The 18,868-nt window shown below is 51.6% G+C and overlaps 7 protein-coding genes across 7 annotated transcripts; 3 read left to right on the forward strand and 4 right to left on the reverse strand.

Annotated features, from left to right (window-relative positions):
- Positions 1-1,043: 1,043 nt before the first annotated feature.
- On the reverse strand, positions 1,044-5,361 carry PpBr36_05225 (uncharacterized protein; the record flags this gene model as incomplete). The annotated part of the gene is made up of 7 exons (XM_029892382.1): positions 1,044-1,063; positions 1,232-1,352; positions 1,418-1,526; positions 1,645-2,173; positions 2,299-2,581; positions 3,564-5,224; positions 5,286-5,361. 7 exons carry the CDS (start codon positions 5,359-5,361, stop codon positions 1,044-1,046), a joined length of 2,799 nt encoding a protein of 932 aa, XP_029749760.1.
- Positions 5,362-6,197: 836 nt separating this feature from the next.
- PpBr36_05226 (uncharacterized protein) lies at positions 6,198-7,047 on the forward strand (the record flags this gene model as incomplete). Its single annotated transcript, XM_029892383.1, has 3 exons — positions 6,198-6,553; positions 6,639-6,815; positions 6,879-7,047. The coding sequence occupies 3 exons, from the start codon at positions 6,198-6,200 to the stop codon at positions 7,045-7,047; spliced, it is 702 nt and encodes a 233-aa protein (XP_029749150.1).
- A 1,688-nt stretch (positions 7,048-8,735) lies between these two features.
- PpBr36_05227 (uncharacterized protein) lies at positions 8,736-10,255 on the forward strand (the record flags this gene model as incomplete). Its single annotated transcript, XM_029892384.1, has 4 exons — positions 8,736-8,738; positions 8,894-8,951; positions 9,124-10,172; positions 10,253-10,255. The coding sequence occupies 4 exons, from the start codon at positions 8,736-8,738 to the stop codon at positions 10,253-10,255; spliced, it is 1,113 nt and encodes a 370-aa protein (XP_029749149.1).
- Positions 10,256-10,584: 329 nt separating this feature from the next.
- On the reverse strand, positions 10,585-12,014 carry PpBr36_05228 (uncharacterized protein; the record flags this gene model as incomplete). Its single annotated transcript, XM_029892385.1, has 2 exons — positions 10,585-10,753; positions 10,873-12,014. The coding sequence occupies 2 exons, from the start codon at positions 12,012-12,014 to the stop codon at positions 10,585-10,587; spliced, it is 1,311 nt and encodes a 436-aa protein (XP_029749086.1).
- Positions 12,015-12,535: 521 nt separating this feature from the next.
- Positions 12,536-15,693, reverse strand: PpBr36_05229 (uncharacterized protein; the record flags this gene model as incomplete). Its single annotated transcript, XM_029892386.1, has 5 exons — positions 12,536-12,864; positions 12,969-13,078; positions 13,154-13,454; positions 13,525-15,579; positions 15,657-15,693. The coding sequence occupies 5 exons, from the start codon at positions 15,691-15,693 to the stop codon at positions 12,536-12,538; spliced, it is 2,832 nt and encodes a 943-aa protein (XP_029749146.1).
- Positions 15,694-16,379: 686 nt separating this feature from the next.
- On the reverse strand, positions 16,380-16,740 carry PpBr36_05230 (uncharacterized protein; the record flags this gene model as incomplete). The annotated part of the gene is made up of 2 exons (XM_029892387.1): positions 16,380-16,564; positions 16,635-16,740. Coding segments are annotated over 2 exons (291 nt in total), but the record flags the coding sequence as incomplete, so codon positions are not given.
- Positions 16,741-17,916: 1,176 nt separating this feature from the next.
- PpBr36_05231 (uncharacterized protein) lies at positions 17,917-18,378 on the forward strand (the record flags this gene model as incomplete). The annotated part of the gene is made up of 2 exons (XM_029892388.1): positions 17,917-18,183; positions 18,319-18,378. 2 exons carry the CDS (start codon positions 17,917-17,919, stop codon positions 18,376-18,378), a joined length of 327 nt encoding a protein of 108 aa, XP_029748954.1.
- Positions 18,379-18,868: the final 490 nt, after the last annotated feature.

An 18,868-nucleotide genomic window follows, 5' to 3' on the forward strand; every position in this document is an offset into this window, starting at 1 on the left:
CCCCCCCCTTTATTGGAAAGAGCGGAAGCACTCAACTATTCCTTTCGCTTCAATTCCGCATTTGATGTGTGCTGAGTTTTTATTCCGCTAAATGAACATTGAAACGGATTCCTCTCCCAAGCGAGGACGCTGAACTTGCCCGGTTCGGCCTCCTTATCCGGAGTAACTTGGCTTGAAACAAGGTAGGTGTGGTTCGGGTCGGGTTGGGCAGTCATCGCGAAGCCAATGCATAGGCCTTTTTGTTTCTCTGATTCTACGATAAGCATGTAACTTTACTGGCTCCTCGCATGTCTTGCCGATTTCTCGTTGCCTCCTTACCATGCGGGTCATGCATCTCTCATCACATCTGTTTCCTCTCCTACCACTCCCCCACGCTTAAATAGGTTTTCTTTTTTCGGTTGGGGATTAAGCTTGAGACATCGGAGGATAACGGTCTCTGACGTCTGTACCTGTAAAGAAGAACGATGCCCAGGGATTTAGTGATACAGATGTGGCTGTGCTAGATCGAAAGACATGTGAACATCTCGCGAAACAAAACGAAAAAGTAGACGACAATGCCATATATATCGCTTAGGTTCATCTGTGGAGATCAGGGGATGTCTCCTGTTTTGATTTGACCTTGCCGGCAACCGACTAAATTCCCGATAGCTTTCTATTGGCTTCAAAAACGAAGGATGTCTTAGAAACACCCGGAGCGAATAGATCAGGCCTCAAATATCCGAATCAAAAAACAACTTCCCGCTTTTGGTTTCATAATCCAGACTTCAAGAATGGTTAGGGTGTACATACAATGAGTGAAGTGGTTACCATGATATCGGCACGAAAAGTTTCACCCAACTGCCACACATAGATTTCCACTGAACCCAGCTGGGCGCGTTACAACCTGCTTGAAGAAGTCGAGATGGTTCACCCCAGCCTCGACTCTCCCAAAGTGATACGCGCGTGCACTCAAGGAAGGCACAGCCCGTAGCTATTCCCGGGCATCCCCGAAGGCTCCCTCGGCTTTCCTCTGGCAGGCGAGCTCGTTTGTAAGCCTGTTTGACTCATCGCTTGACAATAGTCACTGTGATGATTGCGCGGTTAGTCCTTCGATGCGAATCGATTTCATGTAGGCTGTCTTGTCATGCGCAGTACAAAAATATTGCATGTAAAAGGTTGCGAAAGACCGCTATAAGCGCCACAGCCTGTAATGGTAATACGGCGGCATGCCAAAACGGATAATATGACTCACCGATATCTTCGTCCGCCAGCTCGTGCGCAAGTCCAACCCTTTGCGGCTGGTGCTTGACCGACTTGCCATAGACAATGGCAGTCTTGAAAACCTCTGCGATACTTCGGTGAATGGCATTGCACTACAGAACGAAACGTAAGTAGATGCGCTAGAAAATAAGAACCCGCAGTACTAGGGAATACTAACAAAGTCTTCAACGGTGCATCGGTTGGCCCGCAGCACCACAGGCGCCGAGTAATCTGGCAGCTTGCCTTTTGGTTTGGTGTACACGCGTACAAGGTTCAGCTTCTCCCACCTGTTCACAGAGAGAGAAATTGTTAGTTCATCACAAAGCCCGGACCGAAAGAAGCTTGTGCAATCTTCCACGCTTGTCGCCAGACGCCAATTCTCTCTACTGGGTGATAGTCACTGACATGGCCTCCATCAACTCGTCGATATTCCACCCATGCTCGGAGCTGATGGGCACCGCGTTGGGAATCCTGTACAACAGATCCAGCTCCTCTATGCTGATGGCGTCGATCTTGTTGAGCACGTAGATGACAGGGATGTAGCTCCTGCTCTTGGCCTCGAGTATATCGATCAGATCGTCGATGGTGGCGTCGCAGCGGATGGCGATATCGGCCGAGTTGATGCGGTACTCGGACATGACGGCCTTGATCTCGTCGTGGTCGATGTGGGTTAATGGCACCGTGCTCGTAATGTTCAGTCCACCCTTCTCCTTCTTTTTGAACGTGATGTTGGGCGGGCTCTTGTTGATTCTGATGCCGAAGCCCTCCAACTCCGACTCGATCACGCGCTTGTCCGTCAGCGGCTTGTTGACGTCCAGAACGATAAAGATCAAGTGGCAAGTCTTGGCCACGGCAATGACCTGCCTACCACGACCACGACCGTCTTTTGCACCCTCGATGATACCAGGCAGATCGATGATCTGCAACGGTGCGCCTATATTCCCCCAACACGACCGTCGCCGTTGTCAGCGCAAAAGAAGTCTTCCCATGTGCATCAATACAGATGTACACCACCCACTACATCCCCCAAGCCGTTCGCCCACACCCAAGACCACCTACCGTTATATATCACCTGACCAGGCACCGACGTCAAAGTTGTGAACTCGTAAGCGGCCGCCTCGGAGTGCTGACCCGTCAACCGACTCATCAGGGTACTCTTGCCCACGGAGGGGAAGCCGATAAATCCAATACTAGCGACACCCGTGCGCGCAACGTCGAAGCCCGCGCCGCCGCCGCCGCCACCCGACGACGGGGTGAGCAGCTCACGCTTCAACTTTGCGAGCTTGGCCTTGAGCTGTCCGAGATGGTAGGAGGTGGCCTTGTTTTTTTGAGTCTTGGCCATCTGTCAAAAAATTCCAATCAAACATGGCGGGGTTCGCCGTCGGTGGTCATTTTGTCAGTCTTCGTTTCTTGTCGCCGTGTGCGCGCATTGTTCGTTGGGAGTCGCATTAGGATTTGTGCTGAGCTGAGCTGGTTGGGGCTTACTTCGGCCTCGATCTCTTTGATCTGTCGAGTGCGCGCATCGCGACGAGTGTTAGTTGGCTAAGTTCTAGTCTTCTGTGGATGCGAGCCGTTGCGAATACTTGCCTTTTCGACTGTGGTCGACATGGTTGCGGTTGCTAGGCAAAAGCCTGTTTTCGCTTTATCTTGGAGTTCTACCGCCCTGGCCTGGGCTTTGCTCTACTGATTTCAAACTTGGTTGATATCGTTGTCGATTCAAGTTTGATTATAGAAGTGGATGTGGTTCTTTGTGGATTCAAGACCGACGTTTGGCAAGAATGTCGGCTTTCCGTCTCTCTCGATTGTGTTAAGAAATTTTGTGGGGCATTCTCGACAGCCCCTCATTGATGTCACTGGGGACGGGAACCGAATCGATAAGAAAGTACCTATTGGCTGATCACGGCCTTGTAATAATACTGTTACCCAAACAGCAGACGGCTCATTTTCAACTGAAATGCAAATATTCAAAAAGAGACATTCTGTTTTTAGTTTGCTTTTTCTTTTCTTTTCTTCTTCTTCCCTCTTGACTTTTGTGGGCAGAAAATGGGTATCGTGCTTTTTGGCCTCTGTATTTAAGAGAACCGAGTCTACGTGACGACAATTGCACATTCAGAAAACGTCAATGTTAAGGATTTTAATATCCTCTTCCGGCTTTTCTTTGTGTGTCCGAGCATTCTCGATCTTGTGAATGACATCGAATCCCTGCACCGCCCTACCAAAAATCGTGTGTTTCCCGTCAAGCCATGACTGCACAGTTGGATCGTTAGCACAAAACCACCATTCATTTCCGCAGAGGAGTAGGTGTTGGACAACCTGATACGTACTGTTTTCTCTGTGGTGATGAAGAATTGACTGCCGTTGGTGTTGGGCCCGGCATTGGCCATGCTGACTGTATATGGTTTGTCGTGCTTCAGACTGCTAAACTCGTCCTCAAACTCCTTACCCCAGATGCTCTCGCCGCCGGTGCCATCGCCCAGCGGATCTCCACATTGAATCATGAACTTGCGAATGACGCGGTGGAAAATCGTATTGTTGTAGTACCCGCGCTTAGAGTGCGTGACAAAGTTCTCCACCGCCTTGGGCGCCGCGTCGGGGAACAAGCGGATGTGAATGTCGCCATAGGACGTGTGGATGATGGCCGAAGAGCCCGTCTCGGCCTTCTTCTCGGCCGCCTTCTTGGCCCCGCCGAGTATCGTCGGTTTCTCGTTCTGCACGTCCCGCGTCGTCTTAGAGATATCCTCGTCGTTGGTGAACATGTAGAAACGCCCCTTGCCCGCGCCCGTCGCCACCAGGATCGGGTCGCGCACCTCCGACTCCTGCAGCAGGGGGTTGCTCGACGCGGCCATGGCCACCGTCGTGACGCCTTTCTTCTGGGGCTGGCCCTGGTAGATGGCCAGGTTGAGAGCGCGAAAGTTTTCGTCCTTGCCGTAGACCTTGACCACCTTGTTCGAGTACGTGTTGAGCACTTTGACCCCGAGGATCGAGCCGTACATGATGAAGTGGCCCGACTCGTCAAAAATCACATTAATCTTGTCCGCAAGCGCAGGGGCATCCAGCTCCCGCTCCTGCGCCAACCTCCGCTTGAACTCGTTATCGTCAAGCTTTTGGATTGCAGTGCCGGCCTGCTGCATCTCCTCAACCGTGCGTATGGACTCGTCGTATGTTCTGTACAGTTTGGCAGTTGCAAAGTCAAAGACTCGTATCTTGCGGTCTGGCGAAGAATATGTGGCGAACTTCTCGCCGTTAGGCGATATTGTAAGCGATGTAGGCACTGCCTTGGCCTTCTTGAATTCAAACAGGTTTGTTGAGCTCTTCATGGCAAAGACGTTATCCGGCTTTTGATATGTCTCGTTTGGTCTCCAGTACTCAAGCATACCGCCTTGATCTGCCGATATGACGCAGTCGTATGCATCGTTGAAGGTCATTAGAGTTACCGGGCTTCGATGGAGGCCCTTGATGGTATGTATGGGCTCTGTCCTTTCACCTCTCCCGTCCAAGATATGAATTAGCGGCTTTTCAGACTCTGACACGGCAAGTAGGGGCAGCCTGGCGCCCTTCTTGTGCACCCAACAGACGCAGCGCGGGACGTAGTCCAGCTCCATCATTGCGAGCAGGTCGAAAGTGATTACGTCAAAAATCTTGATCGTCTTATCCAGCCCCGCAGTAGCAAAGCTGCGACCATCCGCGCTGACAGAAACGGACTTAATCTCGCCCATGTGCGCCTTGAACTCCTTGACGAACTCGATGCCTTGCCCAATCTTCTTCCAAAACTTGACGACGCCGTCGACAGACACCGTGATGAGGAACTCGGTGATCGGGGTCCATAGCACAAAGGCAAGTTGCTCCTTGTGCATGAGCGACTTTGAGTAGCGAGGTGACTTGGGCAGGGCCGAGGCGTAGAGCTTTTCGTATGGGAGGACACGGCGCTTCTTTTTCGGGGCCTGAGATGGCAGCTGCGGGCCCATGTCATCGTCGGAGGAGCTGTCTGGAATCCGCATGTTAGTAAAGAGCTGTCGAGGCCGTTTGATAGTAAATATCAGACCAACCATCGTCATCTTGGGTTTCCGAATGGCTGCGCTTCAGCGACTTGACGTCGTCGTCTTCTGTGGCTTCTGTTTTCATTTTCTCTGAAGCCCAGCTATAGTTAAGTCCTGAAATGAAAGTTTGCTATGTGCGCCAAAGTGACGCGAATAACTGTAGATGTCTGTTTTCTTTCAGAAGCGGGAATTTTTCTTCATGTATTCCATCAAGAATTACAATGACAGCCAAAATAATGCAGGTTCGTCCATTTGTTCCGCACCAAAAGTTCGCGATGGTGTTGATTGGCAGCGCGTCGCACCGCACCGAGCGGCCCCACTTCCGGCTCCGGGCCATTTTGCGGTTTTGCGGTTGTGCTTTCTTGGGAGGCTAAACAGACGCCAAACACCTGCTACCATGTATCCAAGCATTTTGAAGATAAAACCCTGTCACAACTAGCCATCAGACTCAGCTAAAAAAAAAAAAAAAAAAAAAAAAAAAAAACCAGACGCTTCAGCAGTGTTTGGTCCTCCTCAGATCTCGCCAACATGGAACTCACAGACCCAATGGGATCCATGTTGCATGTGCTTGCTTTGGCCCTGCGCTGCATTCCAAGTGTTGGTCGATGACGTTTGCAGCTCGAGAGAAGTGGGGAGAAAACCATAGACAGTGGATGCTGCTAGCCAAGCTTCGGGGAGCTCGGTTGCTCTTTCGTAACTCTACAAACCCTCGGCGTGCTTCAACAGTCCGCGCGGAAAGAGTAAGCCCGGGCGTCCTTGACATATTTTTCACTGAAAAATTTGTACCGATGTGATATTAATTCCCGGATTGTTTCTTTCTTTTCTTTCCTCCTCCCTTGTCCTAGGCCTAAGGCGTGTAATCTTTAGACTACTGTAGAGCAATAGGAAAAGCCTTGACACGACTACAAAACATCAATAACAATGGACGTCAAACACTCCCTCCAGCGGCTGAGGTCTCCCTCCAGGGACCTCTCACTGACGCTACATATTCTGGGCCTGGCTTCATTCTACCAGTCCTTTCGATACCTCTACATCTTCCCCACGCCAATCAGCTCAGCGTACGGCGGTAGCGGTCAATTCCTCACAATCATAGGCCTTGGCTTGTCGATGATAGCCTTCGGGTTGGGATTGCTGGCCGACGTAACTCTGAGCCCGACCTTTTTCAAGGCCAAGAACTTTGTGGCCGTGTGCGCGAACCCGCTCGAGGTCTTGATCAGCATCTTGTACTGGGGAATTGCACTTTACGACAAGGAATTATTGATGCCATCCGAATATAGGTAAGTCTGGGAGGGCGGTGTTGGCAAACAAGATCAATCGGCCAAATCTAAAAAGGAAAACTTGCTGACCTTTAACCATTGAAAGCCTGCCCTGGGCTGTTGATATTGGCTATCACGCCGCTCCAGCAATATTCTTGACCATCGACCTACTGTTCTTCAGCCCTCCTTGGACCGTCAAAGCCAATGGAGCTGTTGGTCTCAGCGTGGTGCTGGCATTTTTGTACTGGGGCTGGATAGAGCACTGCGCCAGCCACAATGGATGGTAAGCATTTCCGTTTACTTTAGCGTTGAGCCTCCATACTTGTACTGACGCGAACAAAAACAGGTACCCTTATCCAATTCTGGGACTTCTGAACACCGCGCAGAGGGCCGTTTTCTTTGCATTCTGCGCCGGTCTTGAGGCAAGCAGTACAATGGCCTTGAAGTGGCTCTATGGCAAGGTCAATGGGATCGAAGAGTTCAAGCGGGAGGCTATCAAGCCTGCCAAAATGTAATGCCGTGAATGTTAGTATCGTATTTGAGCCACGGACAGGGCTTGGTCCCCCGATTAAGTCCTTTTGTCCTTGTGTTCCAATAACTTGGCGGGGCCAACGCCTTGCTTGGGCGTTGATCTTTTCTCTCGATACGGCCGTCTTGGTGTGGTAAAGAGCACTGCAAGGCGACCACTCAAGTCATAAGACATCAGAGACCGAAAGAAGAGCACTCGGAGAGCACTGATACGACAAATAACTCCTAGCCATCCATCCAAAATGCCCAGTTGACTAGTACTGAATCGGGCCCAGTAGCCGTGCTGCAAAAGTAAATCAGCACCACCGTCATGAGTGATACTCTGATGTACACGAGCAGCTGAAATTTTCGAATCTGTCTGTTCAGCAACAGGATGGCAGCCAGCTGAGTGAGGGAAGCGAACCAGGCGCAGCTGACAAGCATCTACCAGTCGTAAGTTGATATATCGCGTCTATTTATAAAGGCGCTGGTGGATAGACAGAGTGCGTTGACCAACTGGGCGTCGCTGAACGAGTATGTGATCTGAGAAGCAACCAGGCACGCATCAGCACTGTTGACATGTAGCCATCGCCACAGCCATGCTGTCGACAAAAAACCATATGCACTGTTCGGTTTCATCTCACAGTCTCACAGTCTCCCATTTTCCCAGGATTCCATCCGAGCAGCCGTGGAGACATGCACTTGCGCACCCAACCAAGTATCGATCTATCAAGCTTGGTGCAGAGTTGCTCATCATTAGGGTCAGCTGCCGAAATGTAGCATGATGACAAGGATGCACACGATTATATTCGGGGCCAACAAATCCACGATCAACTGGAAGACTGCATGTGGGAGAAAAAAAAAAAAAAAAAAAAAAAAAAAAACCTTGCATGTCATAATTAGAAGCGGATAGAGGGGCGCTTACAAGGCCCGAAATATCGGGATTGGGCGACTGTACCTCACGGACAGGGTATGGCCCTACATCTTGTGCCTCTCGCCCAGGTACAGATGAGCAATCGCATCCGAGTATGGTGGGCTTCTTGTTGAAATGATTTTTCTTCCCTTTCGCGGGATAATTGCATCAAGAAGAGCCATCACTGTCTTCCTTGACATGCCTGCAAGGCATATTCAAAAGGAACTGCAAGAAGCCAAGGAGCAGCCTGTGTGTACCTTTTTATAGTCGACGATTAATTATACGACGACGGGACGTCCCACCCTGCTATATCTAGTCTCAGGCGGGTAGAAATAGTTTCGTCTTGGCTGCATGTTGTGTTCTTCAACGAAGTCGATAGACGGGCGGTTTTTCAGAGCTGTGTCTGTGGTCAGCCTGGGTCTCCATTTCAAGCCAATTGAGTGGCAAGGCAAGATCCCCGCAGCGAATCCCACCCCACCTAAACGAACGCTGTTCATATGCGTATGACTGAATGTGCAATGGGCTGACTCACACACTCATTATTGGTGAATTGCCTTTTGATCAACCCAAATGTCTACCTACTATAGCCCAGCCCAGCCCTAGACCAGACAAACAAATGCACTAAGATCTGCCGACTAACTTACTAGGAAAAATTTTGAGCTGTGCCGCATTGGCGCTTTTGAAATTGTTTCATATTTACATACTCGACAAACAAGTGCACCTTGTTTGATTGAACCCCTCACAAACTTGAACAATTAATTCCTTACGCTCAACTCGGTCAAAATGGTGCGTCAAATGCCTTCAATCTAGCCCCGCCATCCACTTACTTTGCTCGCTTCAGTACTTATACCAAGCACTGCGGCGGGTCTTTGGATCGCTAGTTTAGAATTCTAGCGTCAAAGGATCAAAACATTCATATCTGACTCTTTTATATCACACAGTCGTTTTTCATTCCAAACAAGAATGTTGGCAACAAGGAGGAGAGTGAAGACTGGAGGAGTAAGCTGCAAACCTATCCCCATAACCAGGCTTGCTGATGGGAATGACAAAATGCTGGCATTAATTATTTTTTTTTTTTTTTTTTTTTTTTCTTTTAATCCATCACCAACTTCACCAGTCGATAAGTGACCAGGCCCTGAGATAACTAACGACAAATAAAAATTCATCTCAGTCCGTGGATACAACCCCCTCACGTCTCCCGATCTCCTTCAACATGAGATCAGCCAGACCCCCGAGTCTAGGCAGACGGTGATGCAGGGCCGCGAGGAGGCAGCCGCTGTTGTCAATGGCAACGACCCCATGAACAGGTTGCTCGTCATTGTCGGGCCGTGCTCCATCCATGATCCAGATGCCGCCCTCCAGTACTGCGACATGCTCGTCAAGGAGAAGGAGAAGCACAAGGACGAGCTGCTCATCGTCATGCGAGCTTACCTGGAAAAGCCCCGGACGACCGTCGGCTGGAAGGGTCTCATCAACGACCCCGATATCGACAACAGCTTCAAGATCAATAAGGGTCTTAAGATGTCCCGCCAACTGTTTGTCGATCTCACCAGCAAGGGGATGCCGATCGCTTCGGAAATGCTCGACACCATCTCACCCCAGTTCCTCGCCGACCTCCTATCAGCAGGCGCAGTCGGCGCCCGCACCACCGAGAGCCAGCTCCACCGCGAACTGGCCTCGGGCCTGTCGTTCCCCGTCGGCTTCAAGAACGGCACCGACGGCACGCTGGGCGTCGCCATCGACGCCATCGGTGCTGTCAAGCACCCCCACCACTTCCTGTCGGTGACCAAGCCGGGCGTCGTCGCCATCGTGGGCACCGTCGGCAACGAGGACTGCTTTGTCATCCTGCGCGGCGGCAAGAAGGGCACCAACTACGACGCCAAGAGCATCGGCGAGGCCAAGGAGGCCTTGGTCAAGGCCGGGCTCAGGCCGCGCCTCATGGTTGACTGCAGCCACGGCAACTCGCTCAAGGACCACCGCAACCAGCCCAAGGTCGCCCACGAGCTGGCCGAGCAGATCAAGACGGGCGAGGACGCCATCATGGGTGTCATGATCGAGAGCAACATCAACGAGGGCAATCAGAAGGTGCCCAAGGAGGGCAAGGCCGGGTTGAAGTACGGTGTCAGCATCACGGATGCATGCATCTCATGGCAGGACACTGTTGCAGTGCTTGATGAACTCGCAGCTGCTGTCAAGCAGAGGCGGGAGGCTGCGCAAAAGGTAAGCCCCCCTTTTTTTCCTCAAGACCACTCCTGTACAGTAAACTCAAGGCATTTGGCTGACACATATTCCCCAAATAGTGATATTGTCTTTTGCAAAAGGAGTCTGCTTTCAATGTTTGTATTTCCGTTTTTTCTTGGTCATATTACAAAAGCGAAAACGTCTGAACTGTTTATATGACAAGGCCACCAGTCCTTTCCAGATTTCTCTTGATTGCAAGTTCTGTGAGAAAGGGGTAATGTATAAGACGTCAAAGCAACATGGACTGCTAAATACATAACACCATTGCTTAATGTTCAGTGTCGAACGGGCCCCTGAAAGGTGATACTACTGCTTGGCTCTACTGACATAACCCCCAGAAATAAACACAAACCAAGCATAAAGTGCTTACATCCAAAGGATCTATCCTGCTTCAGAGTAGAGCTTTAGCTGCTGGTGTCCTCCGTAACCTGTCCCGCGTGAGTTCGCTTATGTTTTTGACCCCGGCGAGACCCATTGACTGATCAAGGTCGGCGAGTATACCGGCGAGGACATGCTGGGCGCCCTCCTTGCCTGCTATCCCGAGGCCGTATATGACGGGTCTTTTTTTTGTAGGAAAAAGACTTGTCAGCACATTATTATACAGAAACTCTGGCAGATGAGAAGGAGCAGACGACAGGAAAAGGGAGAAAAAAAAAAAAAAAAAAAAAGAAAACCTTACCTCCCGACCAAAACCCCCTTGGCCCCCAAACAAAGCGCCTTCATGACGTCGACACCAGACCGAACGCCCGAGTCAAACAGAACCGTCATGCTCCCGCCCACGGCGTCGACAATCTCTGGCAGTACATCCAGCGCTGCCACGGCTCCATCCAGCTGCCTGCCACCGTGGTTCGACACAACGATTCCGTCCATGCCGTGCTCCATGGCGAGCCTGGCGTCCTCGACGCTCACGATCCCCTTGAGCACGATCGGGTTCCCCTCGCCCCACATACTCCGCAGCTTGGCCAGCTCCGTCCACCGGTGCGCGTAGCCGCTGAAGACCTCGGCCGTCCATGCCAAGCTGGCCGCGACCGGGTTCCCCTCGGGCGTGGCGAGGTCCTCATCCTCCTCGCCGCCTTGTCTAACTTGTGCCGCAAACTTGCCCCGAAACACGGGGTCCGAGAAACCCATGGCGTTGCCTTTGCCGACCGCAAACGGGAGGAAGCCGCGGTCCAGATCCCGCGGCCGCCAGCTCATCGAGTGCGTGTCCAGCGTCACCACCAGCACGCTGCAGCCGGCGCGCCGCGCCCGACCCAGCAGGCTCGCCGTGACGTCGTCGTCGAGCGGCCAGTACAGCTGGTACCAGAGCCGCGCGCCCGACGCCTCGGCGACCTCCTCGACGGTGGACGAGGCGGCGGTGCTGAGGCAAAAGGGCACGCCGAGCTCGGCGCAGGCGCGCGCCGTGCCCAGCTCGCGGTCCTCGTGGAACGCCTCCTGCACGCCCACGGGCGCCATGACGAGCGGGCTGTCGTACCGCGTCCCGAACAGCTCGACGCCCAGGTCGCGCGGCCCCGTCGGCCGGAGCAGCCGCGGCACGAGCCGCCAGCTCCCAAACGCCGCCCGGTTCGCCGCCACCGTCTCCTCTGCCCCCGCCCCGCCCGCCACGTACCCGAACCCTTCCGGCGTCATGTGCTCGCGCGCCTGCTGCTCCAGGCCGCGCGGGTTCGTCGTTGCCGGCGGGCCCCGGCCCTCTAGCAGATGCGCGCGGTAAACGTCTAGCTGGTACTCGGAATACGGTGTGCGCTGCTGCTGCGGCGTGGACGAGCCGTTGCCGCCGCAAACGCCGCCCTGCTTGGGCTTGTTTGATGTGTTGTCGCCTGCCATATGGTTGATGAGTTCGTGAGCCACGGGTGTAATTGAGGATTCTTATCCTCGGGCCTTGACTTTACTAAAAGAAAAAGACCGAAACTGGGCGTTTTTATTTATTGCATCTTGTAGTCTCTACATCATCTCACGTAATGCCTTAATCAATGCCCAAGCAAAGTTAATATTCCCCTCACGAAACATCCTGCTGGTATATCTCGGCTCGTCGTCTGAACAATTCTACTCTTGACCCTTTGACCCGCGGTCCGCTTACATACGCACTACTGCAAGCATAGTCATCCCATCAAGAAGAGTCGGAGGTAAAGTGTCAGGTTCGGATAAGCTTATGTTACCACACAAGAACGAACAACTTCAAGCCTCTCACAAACAAGCAAGAACATTAGTTAGTTTAGTATTGTACGCGTTAAACTGCATGAGCTAGGCACCCACATGTATAACTCTTTGCAAATTCAGGGTTGTTCCTCCTGACAAGGCCTGAATTCCTGCCTATCACTACAATACGAACCCCTAGCAGACTACGTTCAAGGCTTGATAGTCCAGAGCTCCCTCGACCAGCCCGTCTCGCGGTACTTCTTCGAGTTTGGTCCCTGCCCCTTCTTCAGGTCGGTCGTCCAGATGGCCAAAGCCTTACTGCAAGACGCGAACGACTCGAGCAGCTCCTTCATGCGGCCCGTCTTGACCAGTAGTTCCGCCAGGTCCGAACCCTCGGCTGCAATCTGCGCCGCCAAGTCCATGCACTCGAGTAGATAGTCACGAGTGGATGAGGTTCCCGCTGCATGAAGTGCACTCGCGTAACCTATCACCAACTCTGGGAGGTACATCTCACGTAGCTGGATGAATTCTTTGCGATCTGTGAATGGGAGAAAAAGAACAACCAAGGTTAGCAGAGCCCAAGGTTCGACCATGTGAAGAAAAAATAAAAAAAAAAGACGCCAATTTAAATTAGAAACCTACAATTCTTGCTGGTTAGAAGCCAATCTTTCAACAACGGCTTCATGTAGCCCTTGATGAGCTTGGCATTATCGGCCAGGGACTTTGCAGCCTCACGATCGCGAGAGCCGTCACTAAACACCAAATTAGTATTCCGCGCACATCCGCAATCCTTGATCACACTCGGTATATCCAGAACATGAACTCACTCTCTTGTCTGGTGCACAACGTGTGCCGTCGTCTCCAAACAGTCCATCACCTTGATGGCGCTCTCCAGCTCGTAATATGGTCGGGCAATGATTGAAAGCTGTTCTCTTGAGATTTCTGGCGTGACGTCGTCTTCATCCATAGCATCGATGGCAGGCTCAAGGTTGGCGGGTGAAAAGACGTCGTCCCACCAGGCTAAACTTTCCTCTTCATCTGGAATGGCCAAGTTTGCTTTGAGACGTAATATCTCGGCGCAAGATACCCTCTCGGCAAGGGCCCTGGCGGCGACTAGCCGCTTATGCTCTGCGGGTTGAACCCATGTCAGCTTCAAGAAAAATTTAAAAGATGTCCTGTTCCGGGGGAGAAGACCTACTGAAGAAATATTTGTAGATTCTAACGCCGTACTCAAAAGTCTCTGGCACTAGTCCAGTGACAAGGAGCATCCATTCCATTGACCGGATCAGATATTCGTCTGGAAGAGCAAATTCCGTGTCCTCTGGGTCGGTAGGGTTGTTTCCAAGAACTCCAGGATTTATGATACGACCATACTTGAGCGATGGGGGTCCCGGTGCAAGTATTTGGAGAGCATGCCTTTCGGTGTGCAACAGCGGCGAATCCTCCACGGCTTCGCTAATGTCGTCGAGATAAAGCTGAGGCTGGATATTGACAAAGTCCACCATGTTGTGACCCATCTTGCTCATGAGACTCAGCAACCTGACCTGCAACTCCCTATCGGTGATGTGAATCAGATTCCTGCTCATGCATATGTACCGCCGTTCGCCTTGCAACTTTGCACAGTACAGTGGAATGAGTTCGTCCAGGCCAGCCAGGCGCAAATAGCCAATGTAGGACACCAGGATATGCTCCTTTGTTGGCAGGCGACGGTCCGGTGCCTGGTCTGGTTTTGCGATGGACTCAAGTTCCGAAATCGCGATAAAGATATGGCTCATGGTCCGAATCCACTGGTGGTCGCTCAGGTTTGCGAACCCACCGACGACCGAGTTTGCCGAAAAGTGAACATCCTGTGATGGAAGGAGCCTCGACATCAACTCGTTCTGTTTGCTGTTGGATCTAGCCTCCAGGGCCAGCATATCGCCTTGCCGAATCAAGAACTCGTCCAGTCCATTGCTGAGGATGGAGGAGTGTAGTGTTCTGGAGACCGACTTGGCCTCACTGTTGATTGTTGGCCGCAGAACAAGCCCATCGATGTATGATTTTGAACTATGGCCCGATCTGGGAAGTTCGACTGCGCCGAACTGGCTTAGTGGTGACGAAGGGCCGAGGCCGCACTTCTCAACCAAGTACTGATCATACTGTCCCCGGAGTTGCGCGTTGTACTGCGCAAACACGAAGTCGTCCCATGCGCGAGAGACAGCCTCCACCTTTTCCCGGTCTCCAGCAAGGATGCCGTAGACGCCACGCTCAAAGTCGTCGGTGCCGCCATTGCGAGCCATCTGAAGGCACATCCTTCTCCAAAGTATTACCGACATGGGATCGTCAATGGGCGGCTCGCCACGGCCGTCCAAGGCTAGCGGCAAGCCGGATATGCTAACTGCCCTCCAAGCTTCCGTCCGCTCCTGGCACCAGTCCCTGATCTCACTCATGCTGCGTCCTCGTCGAAGCAGCTCAAAGCAGCCGAGCCAGATGGCTCGCTCAAAGTACTCGTCTTGGGCCGCCAGTTTCCGCTTTTGCCTGATCACAACATCGGGATCGAGTTGTGTCACCATGGGTCCGTTCGCTGATTTGAGGTTTGAGCCTGTGGAATCTGCCGTCTGCGGATCGACTGTCCCTGCCATGTGCATATGGGTCTTGTACATCTTGATTGCAGTCTTGGTGTGAAGCCAACCGTGGGCAAGAATGTCACCCCGGTCAGCGTTCTGCTGCAGGTCCTTCACGAGGTCGTCAATATCTGGGCGCACGCGTGCGCTCATCTGCAACCATTCCAATACCGCCTTGTTCTCCGCAGCACCCTCGACCGTCTCCAAGAATTCATTCCAGTAAGGGCCGTGTTTTTGCGAGTTGGTGCTCGGCTTCTGGCCGTACCTCAGTGGTAACATGCGCTTCAGCAGATCCCACGTTTGCGCCTCCTGCTCCCAGAGCTGCAGCCGCTCGCTCTGGCTCAGAGCACCATCCCGGGTCGAACCGCCACCCTGGCCCGTATTGTCGTCGGATGCATTTTGCCATGAAGGCTTGCCGTGGCGGGCTGTGGAGGCCAGTCTTAATCGCTCTCGCAATGCTTGCGCCCGTTCGTTGACGTAGTCCGAGTACTGCTCGACCAATCGAAAGATCCTGGCAAGCTTCTGTTGCGTTGAGCCCGACTCCAAGGCGCAGTCGTCTAGATATTTGGCAAAGACCTCGACCTCTTCATCGTAAGGTACTGATGTTTCCTTGAACGTCTCTTCGAGCAAAGCCATCTCATCGTCGCCGTCTGCATACGGTTTAGGATAATTCAGCATTAGCAGTGCACACAGGCTAGTCGGTGGGATTATCGGAGGGGCGACCAACCCGAGTCGAGCCCGTAAAAGGGCGTTGTTGGCGCCATGATTTTCTGCAATTCTCTAGCGCTCGCTATGTAGGTAGCAGAGGGAGACAAAGTCGGAGGAGAGGCGTTTGTGAGGTAGACAACCGTGCTACTTCAGTGCCCAAAGGAAAAGCGGGGAAAGCGACGATGCCAATGATTCAAAATATTTCACTTTCCAAAGACCGACAATATTTCACCAAATACGCGGCTGGGAATCGATCGATTGCCTGGTCTGGTTGGATGGATGCTGATTTTCTTTTTTTTTTTTTCTTCTGAAGAAGCTCGCTCGATGTAACCCACAGCTACAGACGCGAATGAAGTCGCGATTTGGGAACAATGCGCAAACTGCGAGTTGCCGGGGAAAGCTTTAAAGTGGAGACCACCGGTCTTCGGCCCCACTATCTGTCAAGGGACGACCACAAAACTTTGCACGAATGCACCAAGAGTTTGCGAATTTTCTCTCCTTTTCTTTTCCTCATCAATGTCATCGGCCTTCTGTTTAGAGTCGCGGAGCAAGACTTTTCTCACTGCTTGTTCAGGTCTAAAAGGCCTCTTAGCGCGCTAGTGAACGCCTAGATTGAGCATGCACTCTCCCGTAATGTCACCTGATGCATTTTTTTAATTATTTGCTTGTTCAGGTGTACGCAAGTTCTTTGGACGAGTGATACAGATAGATGTTTTGAGATATCCCAGTGTGTTATCCCAGCTCAGCTCTTCTTGCCTGCTGCTTCCTGCCTTTGCTTTAATTTCAGCCGTAGCAGGTCCGGCTTGGGACAGCTGACTGTCGAGGCATCGTCACCATTCTTTTCGTAAAAGGCTTTGCAACAGTCGTATAGAGCATCAATTACACCCTGGCATTTTTCCTCTTTGTAGCCATTCTTCGTGAGGCAATCTGAGTTGAAAGGATGTGAGCATCATGGACTGACCAACAACCGAGTCTCGTGGAATCTATGCCTGCCTACCTTGTATGGCGCACTGTATTTGGGGCAAGAAAAGATCAAAGATTTGAGGGTCAGCATCATCCGATGTGAACTGAGTATCTTTTGTAAACAAATCAAACACACCGCTCTAGGATGACAAGGTGGATCGGTATTAAGATCTTTCTGCAGTGACTGTTAAATTTCAAGGGATATGGTCAGTGATCAGCGGATATAAAGCCGACCCAAGTAATCGCTTTTACGGCAGACGGGCAACGTATGAATAAACGAGTCCTGTAAACCGACCATGGCTGCTTCGCGGGTGCAGGAGCTATCTCCGGATGAGGCTCAACTAGCTATGATGACGAATGAAGGCTGGGTGGGAATGGATGAACACCCAGGAGGTATATTGTTGCCCAAACAAGCTATCAAAAAGGGCGGTGAAGTGTGTCCCTTTAAGGGATGAGATTGGTGACGTCTGGTAAAAACAGCGACTTGACAGAATACAAACTGAACTACAAGTGATGTCGTGGTGAAGAGATTCCGAGCTCTTTCTTCTATGCAAGCGCAGCTTATCCCAGCACAGAATCGCCCCACACTGCCGTCACTGTTTTGCCCACGGACGGTTGCGTACAGTACAGTACAGTACAGTAGAGCACTTGCATCCCGATCTACCTTGGCTGAGGTGCCTGGCTTTGCTTCCACCAACGATCAATTAAGTTCCTTGCTCGTTTTGCATCGGCACAAAACTGCCTTTGGGTGGCCGCATCCTCCATTTCAATTTGGGTCTCCTCACTGAGCTTGCTTCGGTAAACTTCCAGGTGCATCCGTAAGTTGTTTTTCTTTTTTTATTTATTTATTTATTTTGGTTTGTTTTTTTATTCCTCGTCTGCTGCTGTTGCGCTTCCAAAACCAATAACTTCCTAATCAAAGATCACGCCTGTCATTCCCCTCTGAATTTGACGTATCGATTGCTTTGGATCTCTTACCCCACCAAAATCACGGAACTGGACCTCACTCCGCCCGCCTTGCCCAGACCCTCACCCACTTTCACGCGCCTGCCGCCGACGTGCCTTTCGCTTTGCGCCTTTGAATCCTGCACCGTCAAAATCCTTCATTTGAGTAGCACAAAACAGCTCTCAGACTTCAGAGTCACTAATTCTTTGAAAACATTGAACAAAACCGCGGGCCAAATCTAGTGAACCCACCTCGACGCGACTTGTCTTTATCCCTGCGTACCATACGTAGAGCAAAAGCGACGTCGTTCTACTCGCCGGAGCACCTTCCCCCCCCCTCTAATTCACTTCCGAGGCAACTCGCTTCCATAATGTCGGATCGCGAGAACGGCGGCAGCCCTCACGACTACCCAGGTGCCGGCGGCGGTGCACCAGCTGGCGGTGGTGACCCAGCTGCCCCGGAGCACCTCAACATCAAGGTGACTGATAACAACAACGAGGTCTTCTTCAAGATCAAGCGATCGACAAAGCTGGAGAAGCTCATGAACGCATTTTGCGATCGTCAGGGCAAGTCGCTCAGTCAAGTCCGCTTCCTGTTTGACGGGCAGCGCGTCCAACCGACCGACACACCAGACACGGTAAGTGTGTCCGGGCTTTTGTCTTTTTTTTTTTTTTTTTTCTCCCCCCTACACCCAATGACGCAAAAACGAGGCAAAGAAGCAAGGTTGAGAAAGGTAGGAAACAGCTGCTGACATTGATCAAAACCATAACAGCTCGAGATGGCCGACGGAGACACACTGGAGGTCCACCAGGAGCAGGTTGGCGGTGCTTAATTTACGAGACAGTTAGTCAGTTTGGGCTCAGATGCGCTGTCAGTATACTGCCAAAAAGATGGATAGGGAGGAGGAGGAAGTGCGTGGAAGCAGCCGAAAGAATATGGAAACTTGGGCGGGGCTCGGGAGAAGCTATGGACATTTACGACTCTCTCTCTCTCTCTTACTTTTTTCTTTTTTTTTTTCCGTCACCAAAGTAACCCAACCTTTGACAATCTCAGAACACAAGCCTCTCTAGGTTCTCGCAAGGGAAGAGCAAAGAGAGAAATGACAATTCCACTATTGCAAGTACAGTCAGAATTCCCACTGGTCTCGGCTTTTCATCAAGGCAAAAGAGGATGAGAAAACCCTATTGCGGAGCGGCATGCATACAGCAAGACTCGCCCTTGATTTAGTGCTGGAAGGGTAACCGGGTGGAAGGCTTTCTTTGATATGGTATCTTTTTTTTTTTTTTTTTTTTTTTTTTTTTTTTTTTTTTTTTTTTTTTTTT

The sequence above is a fragment of the Pyricularia pennisetigena genome, chromosome 6 (assembly GCF_004337985.1).
Source record: "Pyricularia pennisetigena strain Br36 chromosome 6, whole genome shotgun sequence".
NCBI lineage: Eukaryota > Fungi > Ascomycota > Sordariomycetes > Magnaporthales > Pyriculariaceae > Pyricularia > Pyricularia pennisetigena.